Below are 13,093 nucleotides of genomic sequence, written 5' to 3' on the forward strand. Positions count from 1 at the left end.
GAGGAGGAGGAGGAGGAGGAGGAGGAGGAGGTAAGCGCTGACTCCAAGGCGCTTGATCTCACTGATGACTAGATCCCGACTGCCGCTGAGCATGCTGTCCGAGCAGAGGGACTCGTTCGTCACGTCGTGCCCGTACCAGTTTGGTTGGATGTATGGGACGCCGGCTTCTGCTGCGGCGCGGATGAAGTTCGTCAATTGTGGTTGGCGGAGCTAGCACGTTCATGATTATGAGGAGGACTTGCTGCCCGCGCAGGACCAACGAGTGCGCTGTCATCGTTGTCGTCGCTGGTGTTGGTGTAGTCGATGCGCGCGACGGAGTGGACGCCTTCGGGTATCTTGCTCGTATTGCCGGGGCGGGTTAAGGCTGTGATGATGTGTTTGCCGATAGATCCGCCGGCCTTGTCTTGTTAGCTTTGTCTGTAGACTCTCCTTGATTTCGTTTGAGGCAATGTAACGTACTCCGATGGCGACGTTCTCGATGCGGTTGGTGAAGCCCTCGGGTTGGTCTCTGGCGTACCGTGGAGCCATCTTTGCTACCTAGAAATATAACTGCTTGTTCAAAGCAACCTAAGAAGTAATCTTACAGCCCGACATTGGGCCGCTGTTGATAAATAAGTATGAATACAGCCCGGAGCCCTAAGAGCGCTCACAGAGCTCACAGTATCGGACATATCGGGTTTAACTTCTCAATATCCTAGCCCGGTTTGAGTTGAGCAGAGACACGCTGGGGACGAATCCATGAACATGAAGACACGAGTAAGTTATCAAGAGGAACTGGTGGGAAATCAGCTTGGAGACTGCCGTGTAAATTCTGAGAGAAGACGGTACTTAGGTTCCTTCAGCTGAATGGTGCCCTAGGTCGGCGCTCATAAATGCCGAGTTGCGACTCTTCGCCGGGCCCAGCGGACCAATATACCCTATCATTCGATGGTGTTTTGGGAGGATGTTCGTTGAGGGAGGGGGCTTTTACGTTAGGTGGACAGTGGGTCGTGATTTTGTTGTCATAGGGATAGAGAGAGAGAGAAGGTCATAAGTTATACGAAAGTTGAATGAGGAAGATAATCATTGCTCATATACTCGTCTGTTGCCATCGTCTAGAATTACGGCTGATCTTTCAGGAACCAGGGCAGGAGATCTATGTCTTATCTAGGCCAGTTTGAAAAAGCCAGTTACTGCTGCGCCTTCTCACGCTGAATCTGCGCATCCAAAATCTTATCTAACGGAGGAGGACAATCCAGCCTCTCCATAAGGACCTCCACCATGCGCACACCCTTGCCCTCTAGCATCCGCTCATCGGTCAGGGCCTTGTCAAGATCACCCCATGTCCGGACCTGCCATGTATGCGCAGCATACTCCCCCTCGGTTGGAGCGCCGAAGAACTCAGGGCCCTTGAGGTACCGCCAAGGCGTGATGTCGTTGTATGCTGCGTTGCGACCGTGAATAGCGCGCTCGATGGTATAGCCGTCATTGTTGATGAGGAAGATAATGACGTTGAGTTTGCGGTGAATGATAGTCGCAAGCTCCTGGGCTGTCAGCTGGAAGCTGCCGTCGCCAATGAATAGGATCGATCGGGCTTCGAGAAGGTCGTGATATTCCGATCGAGCGATGAGATCGTGCTGCGCTAGACTGGCGCCAAGGGTAGCTGGAAGCATGTATCCGATTGAAAGCCAGGTGACTGCTTTGAAAAGACGTGTTTTCGGAGGAAGGCGGAACTCGTTTGAACCGTATGCTGCTGTGCCTGTTTCAGCGAGAATGATGTCGCCTTCTTGGAAGAACGAAGAGATCCTGTGCCAGAAACCACCGGTTTGCGAGACAAGATCGGAGCTTGAAACTTCGGGCGGAGCGATGGATTTCGGATGCTCGAGCTTGGGCTCGTATTTGTGGAGTTTCTCCATTTCGAGGTGGCCGATAAGCTGCGGCAGGAAGTAGTTCGCCGGTAGATCGCGAATGATCTCGCCTCCAATCTGGACTGAAGTAGCGTTGAAGAAAATTGTGTCATCGCGCTTTGGGACGGTTTGATAAAGGAAGGTGTTGGTGTTGCTGAAGTGGGCGCCGAAGCAGAGGACGAGGTCGCTTGCATCGACAATTTCCTTGTGCTTCGGGGTGAAGACGCCGTAGACATTCGGCAGGGATTCGTCGAGCGAGCTCTTACCGAAGCCCGACGTGAATGTTGGCCACTTTGTTGATTTGACAATGTGGTCAATCTCGTCCACAATCCTGGCGTACCGAACTTCACCGTCCACCAGTATTATAGGTTTCTTCGCGCTGTAAATGCGATCAGAAATAGCCTTGAGCGCCTTTTCTTCGATCTTCGGCTGACGCGAAGGTAGCGGAAGGGACAGCTTCGTCTCAAGTGTCCACTTTGGAACGCGCAAGGAGACCATGTCGAGAGGGATGGCGATGCGGACGGGTCGGCTGTGGAGGAGGCATTGCTGCAAAACGCGATCAATCTCGGCGGGGGCGGTCCGGTGATCGGTCAAGATGGCCTGGGCGACGGTGATGTGTTCCTGCATCCGATCGAACCTCTCGTACTCGCCATCGTTGAAGGTATGGTGGATGAGGGCGCGCGACTCCTGGGACTGGCGGACGGGCGTGCCGACGATGTGGACGACGGGGGCGCGTTCGGCGTAGGCACCAGCGATCGCGTTGAGGGCGGACAGCTCGCCGACTCCGAAGGTGGTGACGAGGGCGCCAATACCTAGTGATAGTAAGCTTAGATGAGGTCGCAGAGAACGAATGTGAAGAAAAGACAAGGGCAGTACCTTTGATCCTGGAGTAACCGTCAGCAGCATACCCCGCATTCAGCTCATTGCCGCTGCCAATCCAGTGCAGACGCGACGGAGCCACGTAGTCCAGCAGCTGCAGGTTGTAGTCACCGGGGAGACCGAAAATGGAGTCTACACCGAGCTGATGCAGGCGCTTGAAGAGGTATTCGGCGAGGGTTGTGGTGTTGGTCTCCATGGCGAGAGAGTAGTTGTGTTGGTGTTGGAGAAGCCGAGAAGAAGAGGGGCGGCCTTATATATGGAGCGCAACCACCCGACGATAGCCGGCCCACCCGTTCCTGTTACATCATCTAGCAATCAAGATCACACTCTCAAAGAGAAAGTACCTGATATCTTAGAGGTGCCAGGTATCGGGGGTGCAAACGATCCTTTCGTTAGTTCGCGTGTTTGCTGCGAGGAGCTAAGATGTGAGCAGCCCATTGTGAATCGCAGACGCCGGTGCTGCATGACATTAATTCGACGAAGCAGGCGATCTTGGCCACAGCAAACTATACTTACTGGGCAATCCAGCCTCGTCTCAGCATGCCTGCGAATGGCTCGAATATCAACTCGAGGTGCTCCGACCAATAGCCCTAACTTGCTGTGTCCACCTTGAAGCCTCGCGTTTCCCCCAGCCTCGCCGCCATTAATGTACGTTTATCACATGGAGTAAGAAAACATGATTATCCGCAATCTATGGATGGTATGACTTGTACGCCTGCATTGCACCTGTTATGCTCTGGAACAGCCCAAACACCAGGGTCAAGGAAATCGCGACCCAGAGAGTGTACCACTGTGTGCCTTCCCGCCGGTCATTCCACCATTGAGACAGTGTCGATGGCCTTGACTCGTCGAATTCTTCCTTCAGAATGACGAGTCTATCATGCCAATAGTTGTATTCATCAATTCGCCGTTGTGCTGGGCCGCATTTGAGGACATGGTCGTCCAGTTCGTCGGACGCTCCTTGTTTTTTGTACCACTTTTCGCACGATCGATCACCCTTTGGGAAAAGAAGAGCCAGTGTTGCCAAGGTTTTGTCTATGAAGCCCGTCGGAAAGAACATTGACCTGGCTGTGTATGATAAGTATAGGTCTCAGGGGCTATGGAAGCGATCAAGCATACTGTTGCTGACTCTTCAGGAACGAAGCGTGGTGAAAAACAGTCACGGTTCTCTTGGCGTCTCTCAAGCGCAGATGATCCGTGAGATTTGAAGTCAGTTCGACTTTGAAGCCGGCAATTCGCACCATGCTGGATACATTGAAATCCCTGCCCAATTTCAAGCTGTCGTGACTGAGCGGAGCTTTGTCCGGGAATGTCTCGTGGAGAAAGTCAGTGTCCGTCTACCAGAGAATACGTGCCGAAATACGCCAACATCTAACATGAAAACAAGACGGACAGCGAGATCAATGCTGGAGTCTAGTGCGTCGTCAACGGCACTGTCTCTAGATGTACATCTTCTCATAAACTTTTCCTTGACTTCGGAACGAGGAAGGTTGTCAAGAATATCGGTCGCGATCTCTAGTATGTCTTGGTGAGTTTTCAAGGGGAGTTGCGCTTTGTATGACTGATAGATTATCATGTATTGCTCAGTATAGTATTGAAAGTAGGACCGGAGATGGCACGATTGACAGCTGCCAGATCCCCAGAACCGACTGGCTATCTCGTTTTGCGTATCTGAGGTCATATGAGACTCGAGAATTGAATGATCGAGGGACATGGCGCATGAGATCAACGTGAATAACCTGGACGAAAGCGTTCACAACCGAGGCCACTGCTTGCTTTATGCTTTCAGCATCTGCCTATTACGATGTGATTGGAGGATTGCACAGCCCCGGATATGCCTTTCTTTTCTTGTGGCAGGATCACTGTTTTTTAGCACTTGCATTGTTAAGCTCTTCTGACCAAATAATATCCACGTCCTTGATTCCAGCATATGCGAATTTCCAAAATAGGCTAGTGAATGTCATTGATTGTTCCAATTCGACAAAACTTATCCTCGGTTATCTTTGCTACACTTTCGATTTTGACAATCAAGGTAGATACCGTGGTGGATCCATAGCGGCATTGACGGGTGAAGAGCCTACATGATCTGAGACCGGAAGTGAACTGTAGCACCGTGGAATTGCTTGTTATGGGGGTGCCGTATACCAGGTCCAAAAACAAGGCGTGCCCAGGGCGATCATCCTCTTCTCCAACGCACGCAAGGTTTGACCACTGAGATTATTGGCAGATTTAATAGACGAAACCCCTGTAGATAGCAACGCAATGACAGTCTATATCGAGGATTGCGGGCGTAGATGTACGATGCAACAAAGCTGCAGGGCAATGCACTTGCATCGGCCCCTACCCTAGCCTACAGAATAGGAGAAAGAGGGTCGAATACTACAACTGATTGCTTCTGAATGGTCGGAAATTAAGCATCTGGCTATGACGCATACTGCTGGCTCAGACGTGAGGTCAGTGTGCCTTGGACCGCGAACTAGAGGAGGGTTTACTGTTAATGATTCATTGCTTATGACGTATGTGTTATATGGTACTCGAGATGCTAAAGGCCGGAATGACATAGGTGACTTTGTCTGAGACTTCCGGGTGACTTCGCTCATTATGCTTCATTAGTAGCTTGACGGGGTCTTGGACAATGAAGGTATAGAAACTCATTCGGCGGAACGATAGCATTAAAGATCTGACATCTCGCTAGCACAGTAAGCCATGGAGCGCTGATATACTAGCTCTGTCGGAGGGGCTAGGTAGCACGACTTCCAATCAAGCATGAAATTCCCGGATGAATTGCCCATCAACGGCCAAGAGGATAGAGAATATTTCGGGGAACGAGAGATCATATCAAGGATACACATTCCAGGCCATCAGATGTGGACTCATCGGCCTTGTCTGTTCATCGGCGCCCCCGGCTGGCGGCCGACACGATCTTGCTTTAGAGGAGGTAGATGGATACGCCGCCGCACTCCCGTTCTCACTGGAGTCGTCCGGGTATAGGAGGATGCAAGGTATATTCTAAGAAGGGATTTCAGGAGCTAGTTTGCGCAAATCAGCAGGAGCAGATCACAGGGAGTTAGGGCACGCCTGGGACATATCGACCAAAACCATAGTGGTAAGCTATGGTTCGTCCTGACAAAACTACAATCTTCAATCAAAGATAAGAATCACTGATATGGGGGGATTGCGTTCAAGTCACTCGAAGTGGCCCCCAAAGCTTTGTAACGAAATATGGGTACAGAAGGTGCGTGAGGGTAGAATGAAAGGTGTCATGTGTAGGCTTTGCGCTGAGCGGGCCATGAGCCTGATATAAAATAGGTGACATGTTGACCAGATCAATGGGAGAAGTGTACTGGGAGTATGCTGTTGTGCTCCTTGGAGACTCTGGAAATTTTGATTAATATGTACTACATATCAGCAAGAGCCAATGGCACGGAGAGTACAAGCAAAGACCGCGAAAGCTGCGTTGAAATATATGATGCCTTAATGATGATTCAAAGATAGAGTAAACTAGCTTCAGGGCAGGGGAGGGACTCGTAAATTTTTTATGGGAGTCCAAGATCTGAGTTTTCGAACCAAGGAAGTCATATAGTTTCCTGTAGCAACGAGCTAACAAGCTAATGACCTGTGCAGTCAGAGACCCAGAGTGGATATAGTGATGATGGAAATAGGCACTCATAGTGCAACGAAGTACGTACGCTCCCAACAAATATCTATCTGTACAGCCCAGCGTCAAAAACAATCAAAGCCTTGAATCTAATAGGTCAGGAAAACACCCACACTCCAGCGTATTAGATCCAAACTCGAGGTTACACCCTCCACTACCCGTGCCAAATCCCACGACACGACACATAAGATTCGAAATACGCCCCGAGGGGTTACCTCCGCACACAGTCAGCAGTCAGTATCCGAATGCCGTCGCAGCACAAATCCGCACGGCCCAGTGCATTGGGCCAACCCGCCATTGGTGCATCTATGATCCGGAGGCCGAAATGCATGTTTCACGACAGGCCCCAATCCCACGTAATCTTGGTGGATGCCGGAGATTATAGGCTGGTCGATCTGTGTAACGGCGGGATTGTCCTAATCTGCGATCGATCGATCGATTTCATGACTGATTAGTTGATTGCTCATGACGTATGAGCCTGGGATGGACTGGGTCAAAAATGGACTGGTAGGGCAGAGCATGGCGCGCGAGAAACTCAGGTTGCTGTAAAGTAGGGTACCAGATTGAACTCGGATTCGGATTCTCCGCGACTTCCAGCTCGGCCAGGAAGTCGTGCAACTTCGCGTGGGAACTAAGCCTTAACTAGGTGATTGAACCACTGTTTTTTCCGTTGCATCGGTCGTGTCCATGTGTGCTTTGTATGTGGACCGCATTGAAATGTGGGAAGATGTTGCCTCTTTGGGTGGGATCTGAGTTGTGCTGTTGACTTTCCCCTCGGATGGCGAATGGGTATAGGGTGTCAGCGTGCGCAGAGGAAAACATTCAGTGGCGAAATGTTTGTAGGATGGATCGTTTACCTGGTCGAGGGTTGGGATATGGACGGTATCGTGAGGTATCATGAGGAGGTCGATAGTATTGCTGTTTGGATGTATCGTTCGTGACGATGGGTTGACGGTGAGGTGTACTTTGTGAGGAAGTCACTTTGAAGAACCGCAAGATCGCGGTGACGATGCTGGTGTAGAGACGTTTAGGGGTTGTAGCGGTCCGCGCTCTCCTGGTGTATGCCCAATGCGACCTATACTCGATTATTCATATAGAGCGCGAAGAAGATCTGGAATACCATATGGGTCATCATCCGGACAGTCTATTCATTCAACAAAATACACCACGTACATTCTATGACATTATTTCCTCCGACCTTCAAGATAGTTCCAGACATCGGCACAGGCATCCCTCAACGACAGCTCCGTCCTCCAACCCAGCTCTCTTGCCGCCCGCTCCGGAATCGCAACGCAACATCCTACATCGCCCTCTTTCCTTCCCACAGGCCTCACAGACATATACCGTCCACTCGCCTCCTCCAGCGCCCTGACAACGTCGAACACCGAGTGCCCAACCCCAGTCCCGAGATTAAACGTTCGGAACGCCCCATCAATCCGACCAGCCTGCGCTGCTGAAAGAGCAGCGTGATGCCCCCTCGCTAGGTCGGAAACATGAATAAAATCCCGAATCGGACTCCCATCAGGCGTATCCCAATCCGTGCCGTAGATATACAGCTTCGGCGCCTCGCCCGTAAGCACTCGCACTGCAGCCGGGAAAAGATTGGACCCTGACTCCTTGGGATCCTCCCCGAGCAAGCCAGACGAATCGCACCCTATAGGGTTGAAGTAGCGCAGGGCGACGACAGTCCAGGATGGGTCAGATCGACACAGATCCGAGAGAATAGCTTCGGAGAAAAACTTGGAGCGACCGTAGGGGCTCGTTATCCCCGTGCAACCTTGTTCCGCGTAAGTCTGGCTGTCGGTTGCGGGGTCGATGTAGAATTCCCGCTCATGGACACAGTCTTCTTCGCGTAGGCGGGTTTTGGTTGTTGTGGACTCGGAAAGCGTGCCGTAGACGCTGGCTGAGGAGGAGAAGATGAAGGTTTTGATGTCGTGCTCTGCTAGTAAGCCGAGGAAATCGATTAAGCCTAGGACGTTGTTTTGGTAGTATTTTAGCGGGTGTTGGATGCTTTCGCCGACTTCTTTGTATGCTGCGAAGTGGATGACGCCGGAAATGGTAGAGCGTCTTTGACCGGCGGTGACCACGCTGTGTCGGGAGAGAAGAATACTCATGACTGGAATATCGCGGTAGTCGGCGAGACATAGCTCAGCTTTTGGGCATTGTGTGCCAGCCTGAGCATGGTAAAGCTTTGCGGCGAGAATGATACGGTCGAAAACGTGCTGGTAGCTGTTTGTCAAGTTGTCGACAATTATGATATTGTAGCCGGAATTGAGCAATTCGAGTGCGGTATGGGAGCCAATGAATCCAAGGCCCCCTGTAACGAGGATACATTCGACATTGTTAGGTTGGTGGAGTTCTGGTTTGAGGAGATCCTCAATCTCAGTTGCAGGAATGGGAGGGCCAGAGAAAACCACCGGCGAGCTTGTCCCTGACGACGGGGAAGATGAGGCCATGACCATGATACCGATAGTAATGTAGTGACCTTAACCAGGGTACAAATCTCCGGAAATGGAGATTATCATGGATGGCTGCCGTAATTGCCCGGGGCATCAATCCGAGAGAACAATGCAGAGCGCCAGACAAGAGAGAGCTCCATGGGTGGTGGACTCGGTACGGATACAGAATAAATTCTTAGAAAATGGACTGATTACGCGCTCTTGCGTTTGACGTCGTACGGAATCTCCGGGTTGGGCTCACAGTACCTGTCTCCAGGTGTCGCTACGGGGCCTGCTGGCTTGCTTGCCTTCCTGCCTGCCTGCCTGCCCACTTCCACTCCCACTTCTGCCCAGGCAGCGGCTGAGCGATGTGAGCACTTGTTTCTGTATGTCTCACTCTCATATCACCGGCGGCTTACTCGGATAGGTAAGAATACGGCGCAAGCAGGATTTCACATGTACTCGAGACAACGAAGACGCTGCTCTAGACTCAGCCCCATGGCTGGAATGTTCGTTGAGACTTGGATTTGTCGCATTGGCGGAAGATGGAAAACGGCATCCCACTCGGCAGTTCTACCTCGCTGTCATTCTTTAGTCTTTACTCTCCAGTAGCCCGAGAGTCTAGGATATGGCCCCTAAAAACAGAGACAGCTTTAGCTTATCGTACCTCGCTCAGGCTAGCCTAAGAGCCGGCGGCTGAAGCGCACGGTGACGTGATAAGCCGGTAGCCAGTCATCATACAATTAAGTTTACCTGACAGCACGATAGTTTCCCAGCGCTTGGGTATTGGTATCCAGCATGGAGGGCTGCAAGGTTCAGGATCGGAGCTACTGATGCTGGGCGGTTGCGGTGGCGTGCGATGCTTGCTATCTTGCTAGCTGCCTTCCTTCGCTCGTGAGGCGTTGGTCTATCCCTCACCAACAAGGTTCCTGATAATGGAATACGAGGACCAAGGGCTTGGAAAGGCATCCAAAGTTACTTCGAGTCACCTAGTCTGGGCATTGGACATGTTGCGCTGGATAATTGGCGACGGGAATTAAGGTTAGGGTCCTGGAAGTCTCTATCCTTTAAATGAAGATGGGAAATTTCAGCCGCAACCTGCAGTACCTCCTGCAAATCTCAATAATGGAACACGATATCAAGGTATTATATTTAAGTTTATCGAAAGATAAATCGAAAGATAACGTCAAAATGGCATCGAGGCTCACCGGAGCTCCAGGCTAAAATCGACAAGAGCGACGACTGCTCCAATACGAGCGCCACGTGTACGCACCCCGATAGCAGGCAAAACAACCTATCACGTCGCCAACAAGGTGCATCCCGTGCATACTTGTTCCTAAATGGCGCCATCCTCTGTCGAATTCATCCGAATTCAGCCAGGAACTTGAGAGTGTAACCGTGCGTTTCAGCCAGATACAGTTCATAGTACCATCGCTATTCATCCGCCTGTAGCGCCCGCATGAACTCCATCCAGGTCCTCCCGAAGCACTCGTAAAAGTCCTCCCGGATCTCCGTGACAAAAAAGAAAGCTGACCGGTGGCGCAACTCGAGCACTAAATCGTGCACTTGGTCCGCCGGGACGCCGCTAATCATGTAGCCGGCCTGCGAGCGGTCGAAGAACGGGTGCAGTCCCAGCCAGTGCTGCACTTCCTCCGATCGGTAGCGATGGTACGGCTCCTCGCAGACAAAGGTCAGCTCGGCGCCGGACGCGGCAGCCAAGAGGGCGTCAGGGGCGGTGCCTGGATTGTGCACGACCTGCGGAGGTTAATTGAAGGCAGAGAGAAAAAGCAAACATGCGCCGAGAATATCCCGATTTTGAGACACACAGAACACAAAAGAAAACAAGGAAAGGAAGGGGAGCATACGAATTTCTCGCCTAGAATGCCCTTGCTCTTTTTGATGGCCCGCGTCAGCGCGCTCAGATAGTCAGCTCGTTCGACCGAGTGGTGGTTCGGGGTCTCGTCGACGAAGATGCCGCGCACGCCGAGGCCCCTTGCTTCAACCTGCTCTGACCAGCCGGCATATCGCGCGATCTCGGCAAGAGATTCGTCCAGTGGTCGTCTGCAGTAGTCGATCCGGATGTAGCCCACCGTTTGGACATTAGCGTAGCTGTTGAGGCGCGACACTTCGCGGGTGTAGTTCTCGTCGGGGAGGGGGGTGTCGCCGGGCCCGCTGTTGGGGTTGACGATAACTAAAAAGTTGAGCGATGGGTTGGCCTCGATTCTGGATGTGTATCTTTTAGTGGGCTTGTCGCTGGGCTGGGCCATTTTAGTTGGTGTTGGCGACTTACGCTGCATAGAGCGGTGCCCAGGACTCCGCGGTCAGTGGATAGATGTACAGGGGCACCACGACGGTCGATTTGGGGGGCATGCTGTTTGTGATTGCTCGATCCAATGGAGAGGTCTGGAATGGGGCAGCTGCTTACTATTTGGTGCAATGCTGGCCCATTTATAGGAGGGTGGACTACATCTTTCTACAATTTCGTGCTGTATTACAACTGCTGCCTTCTCTTCTTTCTTGTCCAGTCGCCTAGTGCTGACGCTGTCCAAGACGCCAACATCATTATTTATTCATTATTTGCAATAAGGTACAAAAGCCACAACAGCGGCTTCTCCAGTGCAAGACCTAGCCAATCCTGTTCTCGCATTCCCACCACGCATCTGCACCAGCGATCCACATGGTGTGGCCTGGATCTGTCTCACTGCCTGCCAACTCAATGCCGTGCCGTCTCCACAGCGCGCACTACGGCAGATACCGCAGGATTTTCACGTCGGAATTACATTGCAGAACTCCTCCAGCCGAGACTCGGCGTCAAAATGCTCGTAGTAACTGTCCGTGCGAGTGGTAAGATACAGATACGCTGCTTTGTGGCTGATTTCGTCGACGAAACTCTCGAGATCGCCTTCGCTCATCACAGGCACCGAGTGGAAAATGTACGCCCACGTGTTGCGATCCGCGTCTTCCGCGTTCAGTTCGGCCTCTTGGCTCGTCTTGTAGTGGTCGTAGGCCTGCTCGAAGGTGACGGTGATGTCGGTGTTGGGGGCAGCCAGGCGGGCGTCGGGAACAACGCCGGGGTTGAGAATGACCTGTCAGATGCGCGTTAGAGCTAGATGTTCCAGACTGAGTCAAGCGCTAAAGTTAGAGGGGCAGTTGGCAAGGAAGAATCTTCAGTCGCATCGCACCACAAGCGAAGGAGCGATCGAGCAGGTCCAGTCTCCAGCTCCACTCAGCGCGGGACCAAGATCGCCATCGCCAGATCGAAGACCCATCAATCAATCTCCAACCCCCGGCCACGCTGCGCCTTTTCCTTTGCAGTTTCTTTTTCACGGGTTCTTGCACTCACCGTCCGATCACCCTGGAGCCCCCCGGCTTCCTTGACGGCTGAATTAATCCGCGTCAAGTACTCAACCGTCCCCTCCACATACTGATGCGGCGCCTCATCGAAGAAAATCCCCGCCATCGCCAGATCGGCCGACTGGGATTCCCACCCAGAGTAGATCGCAATGTCGTCGAGCACCTCGGAGACGTTGCGCTTCGCATAGTTTGTGCGCACGTATCCCACTTTCTGCACATTGGGATAGGTGTCCAGCTGGCGGATGGCAAGCTGGTATGCCTCGTCGGGTGCAGGCCCGGGCCCTGGCCCGCTTTGTGGGTTCACAATGACCAAAAAGTTGAGGTCGGGGTGCGATTGGATTCTGGGACGGATGATCAGTAGACGTTCAAACTGGATGCCTCGCAGAAAGTAAAACATACGCCTCGTACAACGGTCCCCAGGTGCTGTTCGTTTCCGGGTAGATATACAGTGGGAACATCACGCTGGAGGGTTGCCCTTTGTCCCCACGCTTGGGGAGGATCAGGGCCAGTGGAAGCACGATTACGAGGATGACCACTATGGCCGCAGCGACTCCAATCGCAACCCACCAGCGCCGGCGAAGCTGGCACTTGCGGTGCAACGCTGGGCTGCCGCCTTCTCGGGCGTGCTTTAGAGACTCCATGGGCGCGCACGATAGACGTAAAAATTAGAGAGAATATCAAGAAGGGGACTCAGGTGCGCGACGAGGCGGGTTTGGAATAAATGGAATATGGTCACTCGCACAGGACTCGGAGGGGAGGTCGAACAGAGACAGAGTGACAGGTCCGGAACGGTCTAGAAACAGGTATCACAGATACACGAAGGATTCGATGCTGCGCTGTCTTTTTTTTACTTTGCCTTAGCGCCGTCTGCAGTCTAT

General features: G+C 52.3%; 5 protein-coding genes across 5 annotated transcripts; all 5 read right to left on the reverse strand.

Moving 5' to 3' along the window:
- Positions 1 to 191: 191 nt before the first annotated feature.
- Positions 192 to 528, reverse strand: BDV17DRAFT_294603 (uncharacterized protein; the record flags this gene model as incomplete). The annotated part of the gene is made up of 2 exons (XM_073762874.1): positions 192 to 398; positions 460 to 528. 2 exons carry the CDS (start codon positions 526 to 528, stop codon positions 192 to 194), a joined length of 276 nt encoding a protein of 91 aa, XP_073612046.1.
- A 641-nt stretch (positions 529 to 1,169) lies between these two features.
- BDV17DRAFT_284056 (alpha-keto acid decarboxylase family protein) lies at positions 1,170 to 2,961 on the reverse strand (the record flags this gene model as incomplete). The annotated part of the gene is made up of 2 exons (XM_073760468.1): positions 1,170 to 2,698; positions 2,763 to 2,961. The coding sequence occupies 2 exons, from the start codon at positions 2,959 to 2,961 to the stop codon at positions 1,170 to 1,172; spliced, it is 1,728 nt and encodes a 575-aa protein (XP_073612047.1).
- Positions 2,962 to 3,456: 495 nt separating this feature from the next.
- Positions 3,457 to 4,673, reverse strand: BDV17DRAFT_300385 (uncharacterized protein; the record flags this gene model as incomplete). Its single annotated transcript, XM_073764047.1, has 3 exons — positions 4,107 to 4,673; positions 3,885 to 4,062; positions 3,457 to 3,829 (listed from the first exon to the last, which is right to left on the reverse strand). The coding sequence occupies exons 1-3, from the start codon at positions 4,477 to 4,479 to the stop codon at positions 3,457 to 3,459; spliced, it is 924 nt and encodes a 307-aa protein (XP_073612048.1). The 5' UTR covers positions 4,480 to 4,673.
- A 2,760-nt stretch (positions 4,674 to 7,433) lies between these two features.
- Positions 7,434 to 8,979, reverse strand: BDV17DRAFT_187603 (NAD-dependent epimerase/dehydratase family protein). Its single transcript, XM_073755048.1, has 2 exons — positions 7,597 to 8,979; positions 7,434 to 7,534 (listed from the first exon to the last, which is right to left on the reverse strand). The coding sequence occupies exon 1, from the start codon at positions 8,883 to 8,885 to the stop codon at positions 7,608 to 7,610; it is 1,278 nt and encodes a 425-aa protein (XP_073612049.1). The 5' UTR covers positions 8,886 to 8,979; the 3' UTR covers positions 7,434 to 7,534; positions 7,597 to 7,607.
- A 973-nt stretch (positions 8,980 to 9,952) lies between these two features.
- BDV17DRAFT_300387 (spherulation-specific family 4 protein) lies at positions 9,953 to 12,856 on the reverse strand (the record flags this gene model as incomplete). Its single annotated transcript, XM_073764048.1, has 5 exons — positions 9,953 to 10,616; positions 10,727 to 11,084; positions 11,631 to 11,947; positions 12,205 to 12,556; positions 12,615 to 12,856. 5 exons carry the CDS (start codon positions 12,854 to 12,856, stop codon positions 10,296 to 10,298), a joined length of 1,590 nt encoding a protein of 529 aa, XP_073612050.1. The 3' UTR covers positions 9,953 to 10,295.
- Positions 12,857 to 13,093: the final 237 nt, after the last annotated feature.

Source organism: Aspergillus undulatus (genome assembly GCF_047715775.1).
Source record: "Aspergillus undulatus strain CBS 261.88 unplaced genomic scaffold BDV17scaffold_56, whole genome shotgun sequence".
In the NCBI taxonomy this organism is placed as follows: domain Eukaryota; kingdom Fungi; phylum Ascomycota; class Eurotiomycetes; order Eurotiales; family Aspergillaceae; genus Aspergillus; species Aspergillus undulatus.

What these genes read in the sequence shown, in the direction of transcription:
- BDV17DRAFT_187603 (XM_073755048.1), bottom strand. Translation starts at nt 8,885, where the DNA reads ATGGTCATGGCCTCATCTTCCCCGTCGTCAGGGACAAGCTCGCCGGTG.